The sequence below is a fragment of the Misgurnus anguillicaudatus genome, chromosome 25 (genome assembly GCF_027580225.2).
Source record: "Misgurnus anguillicaudatus chromosome 25, ASM2758022v2, whole genome shotgun sequence".
NCBI lineage: Eukaryota > Metazoa > Chordata > Actinopteri > Cypriniformes > Cobitidae > Misgurnus > Misgurnus anguillicaudatus.
In genome coordinates this window covers 22,088,514-22,111,296 of record NC_073361.2, presented here as the reverse complement: position 1 = coordinate 22,111,296, position 22,783 = coordinate 22,088,514, and the positions used below count along the sequence as shown (strand labels likewise).

At 36.0% G+C, this 22,783-nt stretch overlaps 3 protein-coding genes and 1 long non-coding RNA gene across 11 annotated transcripts; 1 reads left to right on the top strand and 3 right to left on the bottom strand.

Moving 5' to 3' along the window:
• Window positions 1–50: 50 nt before the first annotated feature.
• Window positions 51–22,458, top strand: mcmdc2 (minichromosome maintenance domain containing 2). 2 transcript variants are annotated; one of them, XM_055181443.2, is made up of 15 exons: window positions 51–207; window positions 992–1,122; window positions 1,996–2,055; window positions 2,139–2,334; window positions 2,416–2,538; window positions 2,661–2,762; window positions 3,260–3,388; window positions 3,475–3,709; window positions 3,796–4,001; window positions 4,110–4,276; window positions 4,624–4,803; window positions 4,916–5,058; window positions 5,988–6,097; window positions 6,301–6,462; window positions 22,239–22,458. In XM_055181443.2, exons 1-14 carry the CDS (start codon window positions 111–113, stop codon window positions 6,453–6,455), a joined length of 2,034 nt encoding a protein of 677 aa, XP_055037418.2. In that variant the 5' UTR covers window positions 51–110; the 3' UTR covers window positions 6,456–6,462; window positions 22,239–22,458. The 2 variants fall into 2 exon arrangements, with proteins under 2 accessions (XP_055037418.2, XP_055037417.2); XM_055181442.2 differs by lacking the exon at window positions 22,239–22,458 and having other exon boundaries at window positions 6,301–6,463.
• Window positions 6,186–7,655, bottom strand: LOC129425490 (uncharacterized). The gene is made up of 4 exons (XR_008638148.2): window positions 7,593–7,655; window positions 7,234–7,292; window positions 6,900–6,960; window positions 6,186–6,618 (listed from the first exon to the last, which is right to left on the bottom strand). It is a non-coding gene; the product is annotated as an uncharacterized lncRNA (long non-coding RNA).
• On the bottom strand, window positions 10,609–13,569 carry tcf24 (transcription factor 24). Of its 2 annotated transcripts, XM_055181452.2 has the most exons (3): window positions 12,459–13,569; window positions 11,750–12,207; window positions 10,609–11,301 (listed from the first exon to the last, which is right to left on the bottom strand). In XM_055181452.2, exons 2-3 carry the CDS (start codon window positions 12,188–12,190, stop codon window positions 11,200–11,202), a joined length of 543 nt encoding a protein of 180 aa, XP_055037427.1. In that variant the 5' UTR covers window positions 12,191–12,207; window positions 12,459–13,569; the 3' UTR covers window positions 10,609–11,199. The 2 variants fall into 2 exon arrangements, with proteins under 2 accessions (XP_055037427.1, XP_073719941.1); XM_073863840.1 differs by lacking the exon at window positions 12,459–13,569 and having other exon boundaries at window positions 11,750–12,408.
• On the bottom strand, window positions 14,273–22,284 carry ppp1r42 (protein phosphatase 1, regulatory subunit 42). Of its 6 annotated transcripts, XR_012368047.1 has the most exons (11): window positions 22,147–22,284; window positions 21,796–21,847; window positions 21,097–21,265; window positions 20,831–20,997; window positions 18,331–18,469; window positions 17,720–17,836; window positions 15,958–16,075; window positions 15,595–15,711; window positions 15,094–15,221; window positions 14,507–14,537; window positions 14,305–14,411 (listed from the first exon to the last, which is right to left on the bottom strand). XR_012368047.1 is itself a non-coding variant. In XM_055181446.2 (10 exons), exons 3-9 carry the CDS (start codon window positions 21,226–21,228, stop codon window positions 15,121–15,123), a joined length of 891 nt encoding a protein of 296 aa, XP_055037421.2. In that variant the 5' UTR covers window positions 21,229–21,265; window positions 21,796–21,847; window positions 22,147–22,284; the 3' UTR covers window positions 14,273–14,411; window positions 15,094–15,120. The 6 variants fall into 6 exon arrangements, 5 of the variants coding, with proteins under 5 accessions (XP_055037421.2, XP_055037422.2, XP_055037424.2 ...); XM_055181446.2 differs by lacking the exon at window positions 14,507–14,537 and having other exon boundaries at window positions 14,273–14,411; XM_055181447.2 differs by lacking the exon at window positions 14,507–14,537 and having other exon boundaries at window positions 14,273–14,411; window positions 21,796–21,830; window positions 22,147–22,272.
• Window positions 22,459–22,783: the final 325 nt, after the last annotated feature.

Sequence of the window (22,783 nt, the reverse complement as noted above, 5' to 3'; positions counted from 1 at the left end):
TAATTATCGTTAATTGCGCGTGTGATGTATCTTCTAAAGGCTCGAGCTCGTGGGCGCGCGTTTCCCGCTCTGTTGCAAGGATTGAACGGTAACAGTTACGCTGTTAAGAAATGGACAGTTTACTTTCTCTGAAAGAATCGATAATAATATATTTAGACAGAAGTGGTGGACTCCGTAAACTTATAGAAGACTGTAACGCAATTAAAGGTTTGTTTATTTGCTTTATTATATTTATTTAGCTTATACATTTACCTCAGTGAAAAGATGCTCGCGAGACAGCAACCGGTGACCCTCCGTTTCTCTTACACTTGTAGCCTATAAACACCAACGTATTAAATTTCACTATTGATTTACATTATTTTTGTAAAAATTGCCAGCTAAGCATGTTAATGTGCGACATTTAATTAAATTGGTATTATTATGCCCTGCGAAGACAACCATAACGTTACTTATAAATATTCAGCTAAGACAAGCTTGTAGCTGGTTAAGCTGGTCCTCCCAGACTGGCAAAGCTGGTCAAGGTGGTGGGTCAGCTAAGTCCATAGACCAGCTTATAAAGTGTCCAAAACACAGCTAGACCAACTTAAAAAGTGACCAAAACACATCTAGTCCAGCTTGCTACACCCGCAAAACCAGCTAAAACCAATCTGGGAGTCCAGCTAAAACCAGCTCACCAGCTTATGCTGGTCTTAGCTGGATTTTTCAATAGGGAAAAACAACACAAAGCAGCTTTTATAAAATCTGCTAAGAAAACAATTCAAATTATATGGTTTTTCATTAAAAATTATGAACTATCATGTTTAAAACCAGTTAGATTTTTTAGTGTGTTCTGTGGCTTATCTCAACATCAACAATACTTTTTTATTAAAACAGCTATAATTCCCATTGCAACCAACAAATTCTATACAATTTCTGTGATGGTTTTGGGTTTTTCATCAGGGAATAAAACACGCATATCTTTATAAGAGGGTAAATTAAACATGTGTTTTAGGTGCACAGCAGATGCAGGCAGTGTATCGCTTCAGCTTTGATGTAAATCCCTCAGATGTACTTGAACTGGACGCCACACTAGGAGACTGTATACTGCACAACCCTCTTAAAGCAACTTCACTCTTTCAATCAGTGAGTTTCCTAAACAAGTCTGTACAAAATGCTCACCGCCTCCCCCAACAATTTACACTCTTAAAAATAAAGGGTCTTAAAGGTTCTTTTTTGGGCTGTATGGTCCTGAGAGAGTCTCAAACTTTTTTGCAGTGTGGCCCCCCTTGTGTACGGTCAGGGCTCCAGACTAACTTTTTGCATTATAGGAGCACAGTGGCCCCCAACTGAAAATATTAGGGGTGCAACCAGAAAATTTAGGGGCACACACTGTAAATCAGCATGCTAACCAAATATTCACATTTCTACTAATTTCCACTGTATAACTAATAAATACGTTGATGATAGATGCAGAAAGTACAATGTGCTGTTTCAGATTCAGTGTCACATCACAAAAAAATGTGCCCTGTACGGTGCATCCCTTTATGCCCCTCAAACTTAAAAGTTGGAATTAAACAAAACATTAAGTTATACAGTGTATAATGTATAACAATTATAGTGTTGTTGGTTAATAGCCTTTTTTATAGGTTTAATTACACAGAATTTATGATGAATTAATGTATTTTATAAAATGTCATAGAGCACAATCTCGTGGGCCCCAGTTTGAGTCACTTTGTTTTGGAAAAAACTTTAAAAGACATAGAAATGTTAAGAAAGAAATGGTTTTAAAATGTTATTCAGTGAACAAAAAGAGAAAAAGGTTCATGGCATCACTGCAAAGATCCCTTTATATTTAGGAGTTTCTTTTCCAAAGTCAACAAAGTTCTCGACTTAAAAATGTGAACAAATGATTTAAAGAAAATAGCACTTGTACTTCAACAATTAGCAACACTTAAATTTTGTATTTTGTATTTTGTACCTTGTGTTTTAAACAAAAGTAAATTGGCTGTTTTTCAGGTTTGTTTTCTGGCCATAAAAACACTATCACTTATTGATCACATAGACACAGAAAACCAGGTATGTAACAGCATTGTAGTTTTAATATATGCATATTTCACTACTTCACGACTAAAATTCATCAAGCAAATACACTTTTTTAGGTTAATGTTGTTTTAAAGCCAACACACTTGCCACCTTTTCCAAATTACTGTTTGGGTCTCTCTGAGTTTCCCCGTGGGTATGGTCCAATGAGACCTTTGGCTTTGGAGGGCCTTGTAATTGCCATGACACGTGTCACCAAATACACACAAGGGGCCAGATTTCTTTGCTCAGAAGAGAAATGCCCTTGCTCAAGAGGTAGGTAACAGAATTCATATTTTAGGTTTTCTATATATGGGCTTTCTCTGTAACTTATCCAATCTGACAATTTGTCCAAAGGGTATCAACACATTAGAGTTCATGTACCTGGTGCCACAGAGTCAGCTACGGTAAGAAGTGATTTTATTTGCTTTCTCTGCTCCTCACCACTTAAAGAAGATGTTAAGTCTCGGGTATTAGGAGGTAAGGCTACAATAATAAAACAAAATACAATTTATATATATGAAAATGTATTAGTTATATAAAATAAAAAATGTAAAACAAAATGAGTAAAGAATGCATAAAAGATATTTAATTATATACAGATAAACAGCTTGTTGAGCTCATTCATGTAAGAGCAGTGGATGTTTTGGGAGTCCACGATGTTGCCTCCTTGAGATATCAATCTGTCACCCTTTTTCTAAGAGGTAGGATTGTTTCATATCCTAAATGTTTCTCTTTTCTTCTCATGGTATTGGATGTAATCTTTACCTTTAAATGATCCATTAATATGTAATCCAGTTGGCTTGTGGGTTTTTATCCCTGATTAACCCAGTTTCCTTAAAAAGCATGATGCCAAAATAAATAAACTGGTGAAACACATCCAATCACAGTGTACTTAAGTGTTTGATTGAGTGTTCCCGTCTCCTTCAATAACGTTTTTCAGTTATCCAGCATGAGAGGTCATAGATTCTCTGGACTATATTAGCATATGCTGTTGACCTAATATTAGTCTGGAATTCAATACACCAGGCTCCAGTTACTGAACATACATGTTAATAAATGTAAGGTACACTCATTAGGTAACTCATAGTGGAATCATTGTTTAAAAAAGCCACCAGTGTTTCTCTTGGCAGCCATATAGGTGGTGAGTATGTTTCTCAAATAACAACTGTCATTGTTTTGTTTTTCCAAATGTAATTAGATGAACTATGTAACTCCATGAAAATTGGACATCTGTACCGAGTTGTGGGGATTCCAGCTCATGTGCACCAGTGGCCCAATATAACATGGAGTGCAGAAGCTTGCAGTGTCCAACCATGGACCCTCAAACGTAAGATCTTGTTATTGTGATGTCATCAAAACAACAAATCATGTACTCAACATGTCAAAGTAATTTTTCCTATATCTCGTTCACAGGCCCCTGTCTGGTTAGCAACAACTTTCAGAATCTGCTGGCTGCATCGGCCTGTTCCCCATGGAGGTTCGCTGCAGTCGTAGCCAACTCATTTGGTTCTCCTGTGATTCCACCTGGATTGTACAACACATTGAAACTGGGGTTACTACTCAGCCTGGTGCAAAGTGAAGATAATTCAGATGCTACCAACCACCTGGATGTGCTTGCTCTTACTAGCGACACATTGATCATTGACAGGTCAGTCCCTTTTGCTTTTAAATGGCGGTCATCAATGATTTGTCCTAATGATAACAAAAGTGTCAACATATTTTCTATTCCTTCAGGCTGATGAGATACAGCCTCCCCTTATCTTCACGTGGCATTCTGCACGCACCTACAGGAGAGCTGTTGGCATCTCTATCTAAAGATGAACATGGAGCAGATACTGCCAACATTCATGCAGGTTCAGCTCTGCTGGCAACTGGAGGAGTCTGTTTTCTGGGAGACCTGATGTGCTACAAGAGAGACAAGATGGATGTGCTTCAGTCTGGTGCATAATAGACACAGAAATGTGCCACTAAGGCACATGATATTATAATGGACTCATGTGTAAACAAACCTAGATGGCTTTTATGCGTTGTTTCTCTATTATCTGCAGCTCTTGAAAGCAGAACTGTGTCTGTTTTCATTCCTGGGAAAAAGTATGGTGATGATGTAGACCAGCAGATCTCCTTTCCTATCCAGTGTAACTTCTGGGCACTAGCTGATCCTGCCTCCCCCTCCAAGAGAAGAGATAAATGCGATAATGCAGTGCTGGGTGCTGCGGTAGGTTACCGATCTTGTTATATAAAAAACTTGGCTTTTATTTAGAGAACAATTAGGAGTTTTATTTTTAGAATTATACCTACAAATAGTCCATGATTACATGTATAAGGAATGCTGGAACGCTTAGCAGATGACCCCACCTCTTTTTGTATTTTGGAACAGGAACCATAGACAATGCAATCTATTTTAGGAGAGTTCCTTATGCTTGTTTGTGTCAATTGTACTTCAGTTACTCAAAATTGTATTGACAATTATTTTCATTTCCCTATTGCGTTCTCAATCAATAGATTTTATTGTTTTACCACATTTGTTAATCCTCTAATGACAGATATTTACAATAAATGTAGGAAATGGGCTCAGTTCCCCGTCAGCTCGCAGAGAGATTCGATCTCCTAGTGCAGTGTCGAGAAATGAGCGTAGATCCTCTGCTCCTGTCCATGACGGTGCACACCCTACGGCAGGCCATCTCCCCAGGAGAGCCCCTTTATCCAGCATGCATGCAATTTACTACACAAGACTACGATGAGGTTGACTAATGTATTAATTATATTTTAGCTGTTATGCATTCAGTAATAGGTTGTTTGATGTAGTTACATGAATATAGGCAGCACTTGCTGATGGCAAAGCCTTTATCTTTAGTTCTTGGCTCAAGCAAGAGACTTGAAGGTGGAAATGAGTCCCGAGGCAGAGCAGATGATCCATGGCTATTACATGGCTAGTCGCAGGGTTCGATCAGACTCAACAACACGCTCCTCTGTTTCAGTCACTTCTATAAAACTGCTGTAAGTACTGCAAAGTCAACATACATTTGATTTAGCTTTTAAATGATTGATCACCACCAGTTCTGCCATACTGTACCACTAGAGGGAGCAGTCACATAGGACAAACCAGAATAACTAACTACATATCACTGGTTGTGCCATCACTAGATGTTATCTTCAAATATTGGATTTAGGCTTTGATAAATATGTTCAATAAGTTACAACTGGTTTTAAGCTTATGCACTACAGTATTTCAGTGAAAAGAGCATTTGATGTTTTTATAAAAACTGAGGTGCCCAAGACCAGATCAATGAGGCCTCCGATTAAGGAGTTAAACACAAAAAAACCCAGTGCTAAATGAAATGTAACAAGTTGACAAAAATTGAACACAATATTTGGTTATAATTGTGCTTTTTTTAAGCCATTATCTTTCTGGAACACCACAAGTTTAATTACAAAGCAACACATTTGAAAGGTTGTTATCCTTGCAAAGTTACTAAATTTCAGTCCAATGCAACTACTAATCATTTTTGGTAAAAAGAGAATTCTCTCCAGGACAAAATAACCCAAACACAACATGAGGAGTACAATCAGTCTGCACCCACAGAGCATCTTTTTTTAACCAAAGCATGATTATAGTTAGATAAATGTATACTGTTACGTAGGAGAGTACGTTTCTCTAATGACAAAATTAGTTAAAGGTGTAGCGGAGGATTTTCTTGAACTTTAGAAAAGAACCGCCTTCACTTTTTTTAAAAAAAAAATGCAATTGCGCAACACTCCTGATTGACAAATAGGAGGACCGATAGTCTTGATGATCCACCCGGAAATAGAAAATCCTCCGCAATACCTTTAATTTTGAAAATATATATATATACACTCTCCATATCAGCATAGATTTGCTAACATTTTATATTGAATGAATCTAATTTATTTACTGGTCCTGGCAGGATTTCTCTGGCTCAAGCCCATGCTAAACTCAGCCTGAGAACACGAGTTTTAGAGGAAGATGCAGTCATCGCAGTACTGCTGTGTGAAGGTTCAGTCACCCTAAAACATGGTTCGTTTCCACAATTACTTTATAAAAGTTAACAATCAATACAGTACAACTTCTAAAAGAATAAGTACGTACAAAAAGAGTGTTTGTAATTAATTTATTAAATTTGTTTATTTTCATAGCACAATTACAAGTTTAAAGTCAAGATCCTGTTACATTGAATGCATGATTGTTTGGGAATAAGAAAATGTGTCTTGGGAACGCAGGGGCCTCTACGCTTGCTTTTCCACCCGAAGCAGTGTTTCCTTGTGCTCTCCATGACCTGGATTCCCTGCACTGCCGGGATGTTGCCTTGGAAGATTTACGCAAACAGATCTTGCATTTTGTGCACACCTATGCAACCTACATTGTGGAGGAATAGGATCAAGGTACTACATTCTTATTTTGATTTGTACACTGCCAGTCATTTTAGTGTCAACTATGTACTGCATTGACTTTCATTTCAAGTGTGGTAACAGGATGAAAAGGTCTTTCAAGTGATCAGTAATCCACAGATCCATCCAATTGCACTGTTGCATCACAACCTAAACAAATAGAAGTTCAATTTTATTACGCAAAATATGCATTTAAGCTTCGTACAACTTAAAATAAAATAAAAAATGCTCAGATTTACAGATTCAGCACCCTAAATTTAGTCTGATGGGTAAACGGCAAAAATGTGATTCATCATAGCATAATGTGATGAATGCAAAATATTCAACTACATTTTGTATAAATGATCATTTCCAAGTTAACCAAAAAGTTACAGAATCAACAGCTTCAAAAAACAAAAAAACATTAAGCAACAAGTTAAAACATTACCAACCTTTGTGAGGTTGCAACCCTCATGTCAACAGTCTCCAATGGAAACACTTGACTTTGATAGACTTAAGATTAGAAGATAAATGCATTAGTAACAAAATATTTTTTTTTTAAATGGGCTACCAAGCAGTCGGCTACTCTGCTGTTGCTTCAGATAATCACAGTGTCAACAACCCAATCTGGTCTGATGGGTAAACGGCGTAAAAATGTGCAATTCATCATCGCAACAAGCATTTAAAAAAAATACATTGTGACAATTTAGGGTGCCATTTTTACAAAATCTGGTTTCATGGATAAACTTAAATTTTTTTTTATTAATGTCTTGCAAAGAAATGTACCTTATTCCTTAAAATGCCATTCTCACGTCATGACGCTTCCCCAGTGGCAATACATTGATCTGATGAAGGAAAACAGAATACACATTAGCAGTTACTCCTAAATGAGCTACAAGGACATTTAACAAAAATCTGCTGTTGCTTCAGATAGTAACAGTGTCAACAACCCAGTTTGGTCTGATGGGTAAACGGCATAAATGTGAAATTCATCATTGCAACAAGCATTTTGAAACAACTGTATAGTTACATAATAAAAATGTGGTACTTCATTTTGTTCAGAACTACAATATCAACAGAATCTGATTCAATAGATACAGTAAAGACAAATTCATAAAGACAATTTTAAATAGCAAAAAAGTTACCATATTTTTTTAAGATGTCATTCTTTTAACATCCTTTTCCAATGGCATTACTTCAACCTGATGAAAGAAACAAAATAAACGCATTAGCATTAAATCCTAAATGATTTACGAGATTGTCAACAACTCTGCTGTTGCTTCAGATAGTAACAGTGTCAACAACCCAATTTGGTCTGATGGGTAAACGGCATAAATGTGGAATTCATCATTGCAACAAACATTTTGAAACTAAACTTATTCTGTAAAAAAAAGGGCACTTCAGTGTAGTTATGCACCGAATCCAGGAATCGACCAAATACTGGGCTTTTTGACGGGGTTCAGGCGAATCTTAGATTTTTTTCCACCGAACCGAACCCTAGGCTTGCGCTACGCTGGTCGACGTCACGTGGCCGTTGTTTACACACATTTGGTGCTGACGTGGAGATAAGAATTTTTTCCCCACGTCAGCACCCTTAGGGGCAGTTCACATTTCGTGGACGCACCTGGAAAAAAACTAGCGCATCACACCGCATCGCTTTCATTATGCATAGGCTTATGGTAATTGTCAAAATAGTTTTAATAAGGATGCGAGTAGGATTCGGTATTTAGTTTTGGCCGAACCCAAAAAAACTGGATTCGGTGCATCCCTACTTCAGTGTGACCCTGACTGTGAAATCCAGGCTAAAGTCTAAATCTTATTTTGAGATAGAAATTAAACATTGATGCTCTATCACTGATTTTACTTTAATCTTAGTAAATATTCAAGTTATCAAGGTAATATTTTCACAATGTTTTTTACATTATGGAGGATGCTTTTGTATATAAAACAAAACTTTAACAGGGTTTTCACAGACTGGGTCAACAAATACATACAGTATATTATAGATCCAAAAATCTAATTTCCTTATTCCTCAAGATGTCATTCTCATGTTACCCTTCTCCAGCAGCAATACTTTGATCTGATAAAGGAAAAACAGAATAAAAACATAAGCACACAATCCTAAATTAAGTTGTAGGACAGTCAACAACTCTGCTGTTGCTTCAGATAGTCACAGTGTCAACAACCCAATCTGGTCTGATGGGTAAACGGCAAAGTTATGAAAATCATCATTGCAACAGGCAGAATTCCTGGTACCAAGAACCCACAAGACAATTCTGCTTCTAAATCATGTTTTGAATACATCTTTTAAAAAATTTTTAGCGTGTTACCTTTAAAATTGTCCTCTTCAATGTCTGTGATAAACATCATCTCGTACATCTGTGGGTAAAAATTATGATATAGATGTAACAGACAGCCCCCCTGAAAAATTGTCATTAATTACCCCATCTTGTGTTTAGTCTATTGATTTTGTGCTGCCTTGTATAAAGAGCACTGAGGGAAGAGCCAATAAATGACTCAAAAAGATGACTGATGAACTAGAGGTCAAAGGGCATATGTAACACAGCTTAAGAGTAGACCATCCCACACCAGCACAAAAACCTGGACAATGCTAGTTCAACTCAAGGTCAGGACCTTTACCAAGACCACAGCACCTCCAGTGAATCAATGCCCTGATTACCCGATCCAGGTCACATAAGCCCATTCCTAAACTAGGAAGGCCACACAGGGGACAGCAGACCTATCCCGGACAGAGCACAGTCCTACCAACAGCAGAGTAAATGGCAAAGGGGCAATTTATCATTGGAACTGGGACACCCAACTGACAAAATGATTTATAGCGGTCCTCCTGGGATACCGAAAACTCTTTCTAGGATGCGTCATGATTACAACATGATCTCAAATCACGTGAATTTGCGCAGAAAAGCTCACCTTGACAATATACACTATTGATGATCACTCAGAGCCATTACAATTTCGGAAACCGATTTAAGAAGTAGTAAAAAAACACAATAACATGGCTTAAAACAAGCATCATTGCTTTAAAATAGAAACCGAATGACTCATGACTAAAAGAAAAATCACCGGTTAGTGCAAAAACCTTAAAATCGGTTTTAATAGCTAAACCGACTTGCACATAATAAATTATGGGAGTAAAGTTGCGGATTTAAATGAATTTGTGCAAGTTACAACATTATTCTCGATCTGTGCAACACGCACGTGGCCAAACCTAGAGGTCTGCACTAGCTTTAGCAAACGAGATTCTGATTTCACACGATGTCATCACATATCACTACAGAAGTACCCATATTTCGGGTGAAAACGTTATTTAAATGCGATCAATACCCATATTAAACGAAATATATGTTTACCTCGATGTACAACTTGTAGCGCACACCCGCGTCAAACCCGCTTGGAGAGGAAAAGGGAAGCGGCGCATGCGCACTTTACTTTTAAAGGGAACTTCCTCGTGTGAGCACATGCGCAATTCACTCGAAGCAAACGTGAGTGCGCTGATAAAGCTACTGTACTGTGATAAGGATAATACGCATTATGTGTTTTGCTTAAATATATTGTTATTTACACATTTATGTATAAAACACTACAACACAATAAAATTTAAAGGACGGTTATGTTATGGTTTTAATAAAAGTGCACACGTGTATCAAATAAATTATTGATGTTGTAGGCTACGATCTCTGTAGGCTACCTTATTTTATTATTATAAGCTACTTTATTTATTAAAATAAACACAAGAAAAATACATTTGAGAAAGGCAGAAATATATATAAAAAAATGTAGGCTAAAAAATAATAAATCTGGAATTCACAGAACTTCTGTTTTTAAATGAGCAAAAGGGGCATAACTAAAAGTTTAATTTGACAGTACTTGCCAGAATCTTTTAGTTACACGTTTTAACGTTTTTACTGTCAACTGCATGAGCTATAAGACTTTTTAATTCCAACGCATTAGATTATGTAAAAAAACATAATAATCGTCAAGACATGCCTCATTTACTGTATGTGAAATACCTATTCTGCACTCAGATAATTTCAGATAATTAAAGTTTTTGTAAGAACACACCCAGTATTGCCATTAAATTGTGAAGTGTTTAGTTTAGGTAAAATAATAGGCCAATTAAAAATAATAATTTTGAGACCATTGAAATTTTAGGAATCTTTTTATTTATTTTGTCCATTCCACATTTACACAACCATTCACGTGAAAAAAGGAACACCAAAGAAAAGGGATCATGATATTTTGTTGTGATTCTGACAGACCACTTCACATGACGAATGTTAAGTTATTCACACATGCCTTTAGTGCAAATGTTGTAACAGAAAGTGCATAGCCAACAGTTCAAGCATGACAGCTCATTAACGCAACACACGGAATTTCTGAGTACAATGTACAACCAACAAGTACAGAACTGCAGAGAACAGTCTAAACAAAGATCCTGACCTATTTTTTTAGTCAGGAAAAAACACAATTTGTTTAATATTTTAATCTTATTTACATTTGAATAATTAAATTAATATGGACATCCATTCGTCTGAATATGGCACTGTTTACTGTAATCATTGACAGAATTCTCCTTTCAATGTGAAACCAGAATTGTATTTTTCTGCGTACCACAATCTTGTTTAATTTTATAAACTGTAACTGAACAATTTGTGCATCAAAATTCCTGTTTTGGGGTTCTCCAAAAGTCCAACTGTAACCTTCATTTATTAAAAAGTCATGTGCAAAGATTTATGTTTTTGATGACGATGAAGACGCCCCTTGATTTTCATTTGAGTTACCCAGGAACTGGCCAGTAGCACCGACATATAATCTTGAACGCATTGGCCATTTCTGAAAGACAAAAGACCCTATAATTATTAATTTACACATTTTTATAAATCGGACAATTTTATTCTTAAATCTGAATTTTTAAGACTGCAAGACCCAACTAAAATGATGCACTGTAAAAAATGCTTTGCTGCCTTAAAATTTTTGTTGAATCAACTCGGATTTACAAGTCATTTCAACTTACCATTATTTATCTTGACGAGATGAGTTGTTATAACTACAGGTGAGTTGATATAACTTATAAAATTAAGTTGACTTTTCTCAACTATATTTTATAAGTTGACAACTCATCTCATGACTTGTAAATCTAGCTGATTTAACAAAAACAATTTAAGGCATCAAAGTATTCTTTACAGTGTAGGCAAGTATTCTGAAAGGCATTTCCATAAATTGAACGTTCATGCTTAAATATGTCTACATAGCAATATGGAAAAATAAATGTAACACTTACTTTCACAGGATGTAAGTAACCATCGCCTTTAAGAGAGTTTAAAGCTTCATTTTGTTTCGTGTTGTCCCCCTCTTCCATGCCCTCTTCTTGCAAGGTTCTCGTTAAATGTGCTATGTATGTAGTTGCCAATATCAAGACGTCGAGTTTGGAGAGTTTGGTGTCCGGTGGCACAGACGGTAATGTTCTTTGTAGCTCGAGGAAAGCGTGTCTGAGGGTCTGCACGCGACTCCTTTCACGCGCCGCGTTGGCTGCCGCGGGTCGCCCTCTAGCAGCGAGGGCGCTGGACGGGACCACCCTGGAGCGAGACAGGGCCTCTGCGCTCCGGCTCTCCGCGGAGAGGGTGTCAGGACTGGGGCTAGAGTTAGGGCTGGATGCGGGACTGTCATCCATAACTGTCACAGAACCATTAGCATCCATACGGATCGCTTGCCTTCCGACCATTGAAATGACTGTATAGCCTGGATAATGACAGGTCGAGCAACGCATGTGTTTAATAAGCTGTATGGCACTTGGGCAAAACATATTTAAGTGAATATTATAAAATGTCATAAATGCATGCTAATTCATTTATAAAAATTAAAATAAAGTGAGCAAAACGTTTAAGTCCATATGGTTTCAATAAAATAATTTCATGCAGTTCTTCATAGTTAAAATTTGTAAAACATGCAGTTTTAGTACAACAGACAATTTAAAGTTACTGAAAACATACCTCTATTGTCGTTTAAGTGCGGTCCTAAAAAACACACGTCAAGGCATTAAAACTTGTTCTCTTAGAGTCTTGTTGCACTGCTTGGCAAAACTCACGTAGGAAAATAATAGTCCTTTTCCCGTTGCAAAAACATATATATGAGCAGTCGTGGTAAAATACGTATATCCGCGCGCATGCAGGGTCCTCACCTGAATGAGTGCGTGAAGTCTCACGAGCCTCTAATTTATTGGACAACACAACGAGCTGACAAGTGTTTCACTCCTGTGCAATTAATCACGAGCCTTTAACACTCTGGCAACTTGCGCTGTTCTCTTCGTTCACATCGGTAGGAGGGCACAGTACATTTTCAAACGCCAGAGGCAGCATTTTAGCCCACCACAAGTTCACATTGCTGTGTGTAAACTATAAGCAACAACTTTAAAAAATCGCATAGAGTATGGTTCAGACAAGAATCCATAATTTCCATCTTTCCAGTTTTGTCTTGCTTTGTGAATATTGATGTTTTTTTTTAACAAATCACGTTTTGTGCAAAAATGCAACACTCATGAAGCTGCCAAATGTCATTTCAATTCTAGTCATGATCAGATGCATTTGTAAAACGCACCTTGCTGTCGATAATGTTTTATTTTATAAAGAGATGATATTTGTTTTATTTTTTTGACCTGTAGATATCGGCAACTAATTCCTGGTTCATAGCCAATAAATAAACTCTAAACACTGCAATCAACTGGCAAGCACGCGGAAATTCTTGTGAGACTCCTAAATTAATCATTCTGTTTTCCAAACGGAGATGTGGGAGAATTAATGAATGGAATTATTCATAACATGTATATCTTAGACTGTTCTTAATAAACATTGTTTTTGTAAGGATGAAGTATCAGTATTGCCCCCAGGCCGATAATTATGAAGCAGCAAATGAGGTTAAGTAAGCTTCTCTGCCTAATTACTCTACATCTTTCAGAGGTTATACCCTGGTGTAGTTATTAAACCCGTCCAAATATGCGCAAATTTCATTCACGCAGATCAACTTACTCGGCGCCTTCTACCATATCTAAAATTGTACGTTTAAAAAATAAAAAAATAATACAAAAAATCCGATCCATTGTTAGTTCGTTGGATAATGTGTAAATTCTAAATGGATAAAGTTATAGACTGGTTAAGAATCTCACAGTTAAGTGTCTGAATTTATATATTATTTAAAACATGATGCGATTAAATTCTTCAATTTGTTCTGAATAATTTATTTTAATCTCAGTCAGTAATATTCTTGTGGACAACATTGAAAAAAATAAAATACATGTAACTATATTGTCTACTTAAATAAAATAAAATGTAAAATAACTAAAATTTAATTATATAATTGTGTTTATTAGAGAGACAATATACTGTATGTCAGATTTTTCAGTGTCCTCTCCTGATTAGATTCATTTTATTTTCTTCCCCACTGTCTGAATGAAAAAAATAAAGTACACATTTTATAATACATGTAGGCTATAATATTGTCTTTGAATTTGAAAACATAACATAAAACATTTATTGTGCATTTATGGAAATACATTCTGGTGTCGATTTAAAATGTAAATTGTTGAACATTTTTAAATACCAGCAAATTCCAGAGAAAATGATAACAAACACACATATATAAGTTAGGCAGTGCATGCAGTACTGTTTAGAGATGTAAAAACGCCAAATTTCTTATAAATGACAATGTGACAGTGGGCAAAGCTGAATGCTCACCTTTTTAAAAGTATTTATGAAAATTCTTGGTGCATATATGATGAGATAAGTGTGTAGACAAGTGTATGTGTGGTTAAGATAAATATTAAACAGAACCAAAGGTGCACAACAGACTTTTGACATCACTAAAGAGACAGCAAAATGACTAAGATGGTGACTGTTGATCTGACATTTTGAGAGTATTCCAATCCTCATTGAAATATTCAGACTTATGACCTGTAAACACAATAAAATATGTCAATTACACAATAAACAAACAAATTAAACAAACAAGATTTAATGAACTTCTGAACAAATACCTATCAAAATACGTTTTGTTTTTCTAAGCAGGCTAATGGTTGGCTTTAGTAAAACAAAATAAATAAATACTGTAAATAAAATAATGTCAAAATATGCTGCTGTAAATTATCACTACAAATCTGTTTGTTATTGAATTTTATAAGCTGCATAACGTACACCTAAAGACATCTGTCATTCAGCATTATCATTCATATTACTCATACACCATTTTTTCTGAATTATGATAAAAATACATGTTAATGCTTAAGTAGAATTAACATGTCTGGACTAGGCTACTATTTAGCTGATTTATTTAAAACCATGTTGGTTAACCTCAGATGTTTATTTGCATGGGTTGGGTAAATAAAACATAATACATTTAGCCAGAATATATGGAAGTTAATAAACAGCTATTAGGCAGCTTTACTTTGACAATATTTATCTGAAATATATTCCCTTAACTTTCAAGTATAAGATTATTTTAGTTTTAGGCATTTTCAGTTTTAGCAAAAAACTTCTTATATATAGGCTATATTTAAAAGATAACCAGCCTCATTCATTAGCCCAAAATTATTTAAGGAATAGAAGTCTGTTTAAGAAATCATTTTTTTATTCATACCTTCCTTCAATGTTGTGTGTTGTTCAATTATTCTGTCCAAAATGTAACGCCAGGCCTCCCAGATTCTGACGGCTTACCCAGAGAGCTGGTGTGTACATGGGGATGTTGGGGGCCCGTGTGAAAATCCGCTAAAGGAAAACAAGGCGAGTCACATATCTTTTTTATGGAACATGGCGATTGTGACACATGGGACGTGCATTGCATGTTCAACCAAATATTGATGATATACAATGGCACAGTATAAATAATGGCTTTTATTATCCAATGATATTAAAAAAACCATTGAATACTATGATGAAGAGAACAATATGGCAGTTAATCTACATTGCACTCAAGACAGACATTTGGTGAAATAAAATGTCATATTTTAATAGTAATAGCCTATAGAACATATATGGTATATTAAGTAACATAACAATATACTAAGTTATTAATACTGAACTGATTTCTCATTATTAGCACAAAATGTAAAAAATGTTATAGCAATGCACATTTTCATACTTGCGAGTGGATTGTTGATTTGTGGATCGGCTAATTTTTTCTTAGCTTTTCTTGAGGCTTTCCAGTTGATTAAAAACTGTCTAGACATTTCATTTATTTGTTTTCCATCAAGGTCCTCTAAACATGAAAATAAGAAATAAAGTTTATCATTTCAACGCATTAGAAGTTACACAATTCAACTACAAAAAGTCTTATATAACTGTAATTATTATATAATTAATTAAAATGCATATACGACCAACATGATTTACAAAATAAATATTATTTATTTTTTAAATATTATACAATATTAATATGAACTAAAATAAAGACACATTATTAAGGGTTAAATTATTTTTGCACAGATTATCTATATCCTCTCACCTAAAATTTTGCAGGCAGTTATTAGTCTATCCCTGTATTTAGGTTTGTGACACGCTGGATTTCCACTTAGATCCAGTAACCGCAGTTGAGACCATTGGCTGAACACTGTCTCTAACTCCTGAAAGTGTAAATAAAGGCATTAACGATTAAATAATTGGTAGCCCAAGCAAAAATGAGTAACATCTTATCTAAAACGTTTCCATCTCTAAGTATTTGCGTGTTGAGAAAATACAGTAAAACTAAAAAGTTTTATTGCACTGATGAATTTTACAGGTAAAAATGATCAGAGCATCATGAATGCCACAAGCAAAAACAAAAACAAAAACAATTCCCACTGAAATTTAAATGGGTGAAGTGTAAACAAGAAATCAGCTTGTTTTAATAAATACTGTCACTTGGACCGCATGACTAACAAGTTCCCCTGGGCAGTAGTCTTCAAGCATGTGTATGTTTATCTAAGGACACATTAATCCACGCTGGAAATATGAATACTCTCTGGACACGCTCTGATTGTTCATCGCCTTCCTGTCTCAAATAAAGTGCTTCCACTTTTCAGTCCGTGTGCAATCAGCTCTAGCGGGACCCCGGTGAGCCGTGCGCTCTCAGGCTTTGATAAATGATCGTGTCAGGTCTGTCACTCTGAGGGCTTGGCTAGGAACTGCCCAGCACCAAATTGCCCTCCCATGCGCAGCAGTGCTGAATGCACTCCTGACTGGGCTCTTTCCAGCCCCACACTGGGTTAATGATGGCCAGTTATGAACCTGTATTTGACCAGCGCTTCGATCCCTATCTGCACTGTCTGGCCACGCGCCACTAACAGCTTCTGCAGTACCCATTTGTCACTCGGCTGACTGCCTGTCATAATCTATTTTAAAAATCCATAATGTTTCCTATGGAATTGGACCAAAGTGCGTAAAGGAGAAATTGATCCTTCGGGTGCTGTCGTCGCTGAATCGATAGTGGCAAAGGGGTTGTATAAATTAAAGAAGATATCTGCTAAACATGAAAGCTTCCTCTGACACATGGATCACTATTATCAGTGGCACTTGCTGAGAGAATTGTCTTTTGTGCTTTTGGCCGAAGTTACTACAAAGCAACTTGTCAAGGTTTTTATCACCTTATCTAAAGCTGTGTTTGGAAATTACCCCATGACCAATACAAAATTGTCAAAATATTTACCCTAGGTGTCACTGGTACATATACAGAATTCATATTAGTACCTCAAAGTTATATTAAATACCTTAATGGTACATATTGATACCAAATGTACTGTATTAGTACATATTAGGATCTTTTTAATGGTTAGTGACACATGGGGTGCATATTTTGATTTAGATTTTTTATCAAAAACTTTGGAATGGGCCAAAAAAGTTTTAAGATTTAGTAGAAGGAAGGTATATGATTCAAATGTTTTTAATACAAGGCTGAAGTTGTAAGGGGCACTGAGTGTAATACGGAGGAAAAGCAATTCACTAAGAAAAGAGGAAAACTTGTGCTTGTTTAAATTGTCAGCAGAAGTTGTCCCTGGAGAGCAGCCCGCTGATTTGTTGAATAATTCGGACCCTGTGTAAGTCTGGAGACTGCTGGTAGGATTTATGGGATTAGGTTTTAACAGTTTTCTCCCTTAACAATCATTTCACACTTGATGGGAACATAGCACTTTGTCATACTGAAATAGTACAAAAACAGCCAAATCTTACTTTTATTCATTTTATAAAATTAGTTTATAGATCTATGGAAATGCAACTGAGGTCATATTTACCTGTAGGTCCTGTAGCTGGTTATCGGCAGCAAAAAGATGAGTAATTTTAATAAGAGGGGCCAAGTCCCATATTTGATCAATGTTGTTTTTGCTGATATTTAAAATGCAGAGAGATTCCTGAAAGGATGAAATTTGATATTATCATTAGACACTTTAAAGTTAAAACCAGTCCCACTTATGGCGAATCAATGAAGATTTCACAGCGTTAGTAAAAGGAGAGCATTTATGGATTTTTTCAGGGGGGGGATTTTGTCGACTTACTCTTGCAATTTCATTAATTATCAAAATAAACAAAATTCCCAGCTTTGCTGTTTGTTTATCTATAGCCTTGGCGGTAAACCCTCCCAGTTCATTTGTCAAACAAGTAAGGAGCCACAGAGCCCTCTTATACCCTCATCAAATTTTGCACAGAACTGCTTTGATACAGATCTTGGTGCGTGGGTCGGGTTCATCGTAGTTATGCCTCTCATCTGACAGCAAACTTACAAGATGCCTTAGGACACTTTATATATCAGTCTAAATATGAGCGCATTAGCTATTATAAGACACCCTCTGTAAGTTAAGTTGCACTGAGGTGGTTTGAATGTTAAATGTATCAGTGAGTTACTTACCGAAATGCTAGAGATGGAACGAGGATCAAAGACCAGCTTTTCTCCATGGGGTAGCCTCTGGCCTTCCACATGCAGCTCTTTCAGGCTTTTCAACTCCTCTAATCCCTCAACCACAGTGATGCTGTTTCCTCCCAAGAACCTTACATAGAAGGTTTTGCAATTAATGCTAACATGTATACAGAATAATTTTTTAAATAGAAAATATTAACCTTTAAAGTTACATTTATGTATTTGGACACTTTAATACAAAGCGATTTATAGTTCATTCCATTGAAATAAACTTTTGTCCCTGGTATTGAACCCACAACCTTTGCAATGCCAAAGCAATGCTCCACCAATTAGGCTACAGGACTAGGATATATTAAATAGATAAAATGTTTTAATGTGTTTATATGTTTAAAATATTGATATTAAATGTCAGTGTGAGCAGCAATTCTATTGAAATAAGTGAATTATGTCAACTTTTATGTTGCTTGACCAAGCTTCAAAGGATTAGTTCATTTTCTTAAAATAAAATCCAGATAATTTACTCACCACCATGCCATTAAAAAATGTGTATGTCTTTTTTTATTCAGTCGAGAAGAAATTATGTTTTTTGAGGAAAACATTCCAGTTTTTTTTTTTCATTTTAATGGACTTTAATGGACCCCAACACATAACAGTTTTAATGCAGTTTAAAATAGCTGTTTCAAAGGACTCTAAACGGTCCAAAACAAGGCATAAGGGTCTTATCTAGCGAAACGATGGTCATTTTTGACAAGAAAAATAAAAAATATGCACTTTTAAACCACAACTTCTCGTCTATCTTCTGTGATGCGACAGCACGACCTCACGCAATACGTCATCACGTCAAGAGGTCACGGATGTCTTTGTGTCAGTTTATTGTTTAAAATGGTCCGCAAATGTGTGCTTCATATATGTAACACGTGACCTTTCCACGGCATTACCACTGCAATTACGTGAGGTCGCGCTGGCACGTCACAAGAACGGAAATAGACGAGAAGTCCATTGAAACTGCAATTTTAGGGCTCTATCTTACACCCGGCGCAATGCAGCGCAATGCGCGACGCAATTGTCTTTCGCTAGTTTCCACCCTAATTTTCACGTTTAGCGCCGCGTTGTTTAAATAGCAAATGCATTTGCGCCCCCTTTGCGCTCATGGGCGTTCTGGTCTGAAAAACGAGGTGTGTTCAGGCGCATTGTTGGCGCGTTGCTATTTTGAGGCAACTAAAATAGACTACGCCATTGACCAACAAAAACCTGGTCTAAAGTCTAAAGTCAATGGCGCAATGTGTTTTATGTTATTTAAAGAGCGCATTAGTAATATGCGCCTATAAACGGGAGGACAACGCGGGTTTGCTTATCACAAAGTACATAAATGCGCAGCAGCACAAAAATGCTTTTAAATATGGAAGATTAAAGGATTGAATTTAAGAGATTATTATTGAGTCTCTTGGACATATTTATAAATGGGGACTGATTATGAGACGTTAGAAGGCGCAAAGAGCTGCTTTACCTGCAGCCTGATATGTAAATAAATGCTATGCTTTAAACAAATGCGACTGTTTTTAAATAAAATTTTTAATACTACCTAACGGATTTATTGTATATGATTAACATGTTGAAATGGCGATATGAGAAACATTTTTAAGTAATGCTTAAAAAAACTTTTTTCTAAAAAAACCGCTGTCCAAAGTGCTGAAACGTGAGGAGAGCCGTTTGTAATTCCTTTATCTCCTGTTTGTTACAAATAAAGTATTTTTAGAGTACAAACCTTATCTTAGATACTTGTAAATTATTTTTTGATGATATTGGATAGCCATACATTTAAAGCAATTACAAGCCTGCTTTTTACTTCCATGACTAAAAGAAAACGGGTTTTAAAGGTTTTAATAAAAAAAAATAACAATTTCAATATAAGGGAAAAACAACACAATTATTTAACATTAATCTTAAACTGGGGATCTTCTACCTCCGCTTAGTTTTTCAGTTTACAAAGTCCGTCATCTAAATAGGGATTAGACATAGCGCCAGCGCAACTTGCTTTTAAAGGGAATGAGAGCTGTGACTCTCATTGGTTTACTGCACGTTACGCCCAAAATACTCCCATTACAATAGGACCAACCTTTTCGACCATGCGCTCCGCGCAAAAACGATTTTTCCCGTCGTTAAATTAGCAAAAGTGGATTCGGACACGCCCATTTAGACGTTGCGCTGTGCGCTTTAGACAATGCGCTTAGATCGTTAAAATAGGGCCCTTAAACTGCATTAAAACTGTTACTTGTTGGGGTCCATTAAAGTCCATTAAAATGAGAAAAATCCTGAAATGTTTTCCTCAAAAAACATAATTTCTTCTCGACTGAACAAAGAAAGACATCAACATTTTGGATGACATGGTGGTGAGTAAATTATCTGGATTTTTTAAAGAAAGTTGACTAATCCTTTAAGTATGTGAGTTTTAAATGCTTCATGCAAGGTTTACAGACCCATAGATACTTACAGTTTGGAGAGATTGTGTAGAGATGAGATGTTCTCTATGTGAGAGATATTGTTGTTTTGCATGTACAAGTGTGTAAGATTCGAGGCAAATCCCAAATTGCAGATCTGTGATATGTGGTTATCATATAGGTAGAGGACAGTGAGGTTTCTGCATATTGACAAATCATCCTATATGTTTGAGAGGGAAAACCAGAATAATCAATAACATATTAAGTTAATATTGTGTACATTTATTTAAACTACAGTAAAAAAAATTAAACAACGTACAATATCCTCTATATTTTTGTTTGAGAAGTTGAGATGGGTGAGTTTCTTGAGATATTGCTGGAGAGATTCACTTCTGCTGGTTTTTGAGTGATTGCTTAATTTAGCGATCAGATGCACCGTCAGACGGACCATAATGACTTAGTATGTGAAAATATCTCAGGATAGATTTCTTGAAACATGGGCGACAACATGTCAAGGAAATAAAGATTTATGTTAGAACCAAAAAGACAAAAGCAATGCAAGAACATATGATTATATGCATTTTACTGACCCCTAAATATATTTCTGCATAGATCTTTCAATAGGTTTTTATTAGAAATGCTTTAAAATAGGTTTTAAATGCGTAATTGATGATGTTCAATTAAGTTGCTTTGAAAGGGTCATTATTTCTTGATGTTATGTACTTTAGCATCAGCATAGTCAATCGACCATCAAGCCTTTGTCAAACTACATATTATCTGTGAAAAGTGTAAATGAGGCCAAAGGTGAAAGAAACAAGTGACCTGACCTAAGATTATTGTAAACTTTATTCAAGAGGTTTGCATTGTCTATATAAGCTTGACCCTGCACATCTGCATAACACAACTGGAAAAGATCATTAAGCTTACCTGGTAAAATGTTAATTTTACATTATTTCATGTGCTAGTTATATCTTACCAACAATGAACCCTAGGACAGGAAAACAAAGGAAATACATACATCAAAACTGCCAGCAGGTCGGCTTTACACTTGATCTGAGAGCAGCAGACTACTGGAGAGAAGATGACATGGAGAGAAATCAATAGGATTTTGTGGTTAAACTCTAGGGAACCAGACAGAGACAGCAGTGTGCCAATCACTACACTGCATTTACGCAATAATACACGCATGAACTTTCTTGATTATAATAAATAAAAGCAAAGAAATTAGCTGAGTGTAAAAACAAAGTGAAACGCTAACTAGATCTTTTCGTTTCAGTCTAAATAAAGCGTGTGACAGTAGAAGCAATACAATAATGCGACGCGCAAATGGATGTAACGTACTCAATAATTATTTAGCACTGCGTCTTACCTTTATGCAGCTTACAAGAGCAGTATAGCACAAATGTAGTGTAGTAATGCTGGTAAACTTTCTCGCTGTTTTCTTCTCTCGGCTTTGTTTAGGAGGGCTGCTGTTGCTATGGCGACGCGAGGTCAGTTGACACGCGCCGGAGTCGATGACGAGCGCTGCTCTGTTCTTAGATTAATGGTAATGAGATTTAACAGGAGAGAAACATATTGTCATATTTACGGATGTTTGGATTACTGTTTTAATGTTAAGCTGTGGTAATTATTTAAGGTTAACGCTTGTTTTTTACCTCATAATTTTAATGATTAAAACAATAACACAATTCCCTGAATCTTGCGTTTCATTTACTAAATGTTAGAACAAATGTTTCATTTAGGCTAAACATTCATTTAGATTTACACAGCTGGTCGATGCTGTAGTACACATCAGTAGCTTACACACTATTTATATGTTACCTGGGTTTGAACCACTGATCTATATAAATGACTGGATTGCGCATGACGTCACACTTGTGAAGCCACCGCGCCGCCATGTTGGTATACCCAAACGTTCTATTAAATCAATGGACGTTGTCAGTTTTTAATGATAAAACATCACTTTACTCGTCTTCGTTTTTATATGTGAAGTTACCCTGTACATT

Bases quoted from the DNA above. Each gene is read 5' to 3' on its own strand.
- ppp1r42 (XM_055181446.2), bottom strand. From the start codon at position 21,228: ATGGTCCGTCTGACGGTGCATCTGATCGCTAAATTAAGCAATCACTCA. The intron at 16,076-17,719 runs GTAAATATGACC...TTACACTTTCAG, and splicing joins ACCAGCTACAGGACCTACAG to GAGTTAGAGACAGTGTTCAG. The intron at 15,712-15,957 runs GTGAGAGGATAT...TTTCATGTTTAG, and splicing joins AACTGCCTGCAAAATTTTAG to AGGACCTTGATGGAAAACAA.
- mcmdc2 (XM_055181443.2), top strand. From the start codon at position 111: ATGGACAGTTTACTTTCTCTGAAAGAATCGATAATAATATATTTAGAC. The intron at 2,056-2,138 runs GTATGTAACAGC...ACACTTTTTTAG, and splicing joins ACATAGACACAGAAAACCAG to GTTAATGTTGTTTTAAAGCC. The intron at 2,539-2,660 runs GTAAGGCTACAA...AATTATATACAG, and splicing joins TAAGTCTCGGGTATTAGGAG to ATAAACAGCTTGTTGAGCTC.
- tcf24 (XM_073863840.1), bottom strand. From the start codon at position 12,298: ATGACATTTTATAATATTCACTTAAATATGTTTTGCCCAAGTGCCATA. The intron at 11,302-11,749 runs GTAAGTGTTACA...TTTGTCTTTCAG, and splicing joins GTTACTTACATCCTGTGAAA to AAATGGCCAATGCGTTCAAG.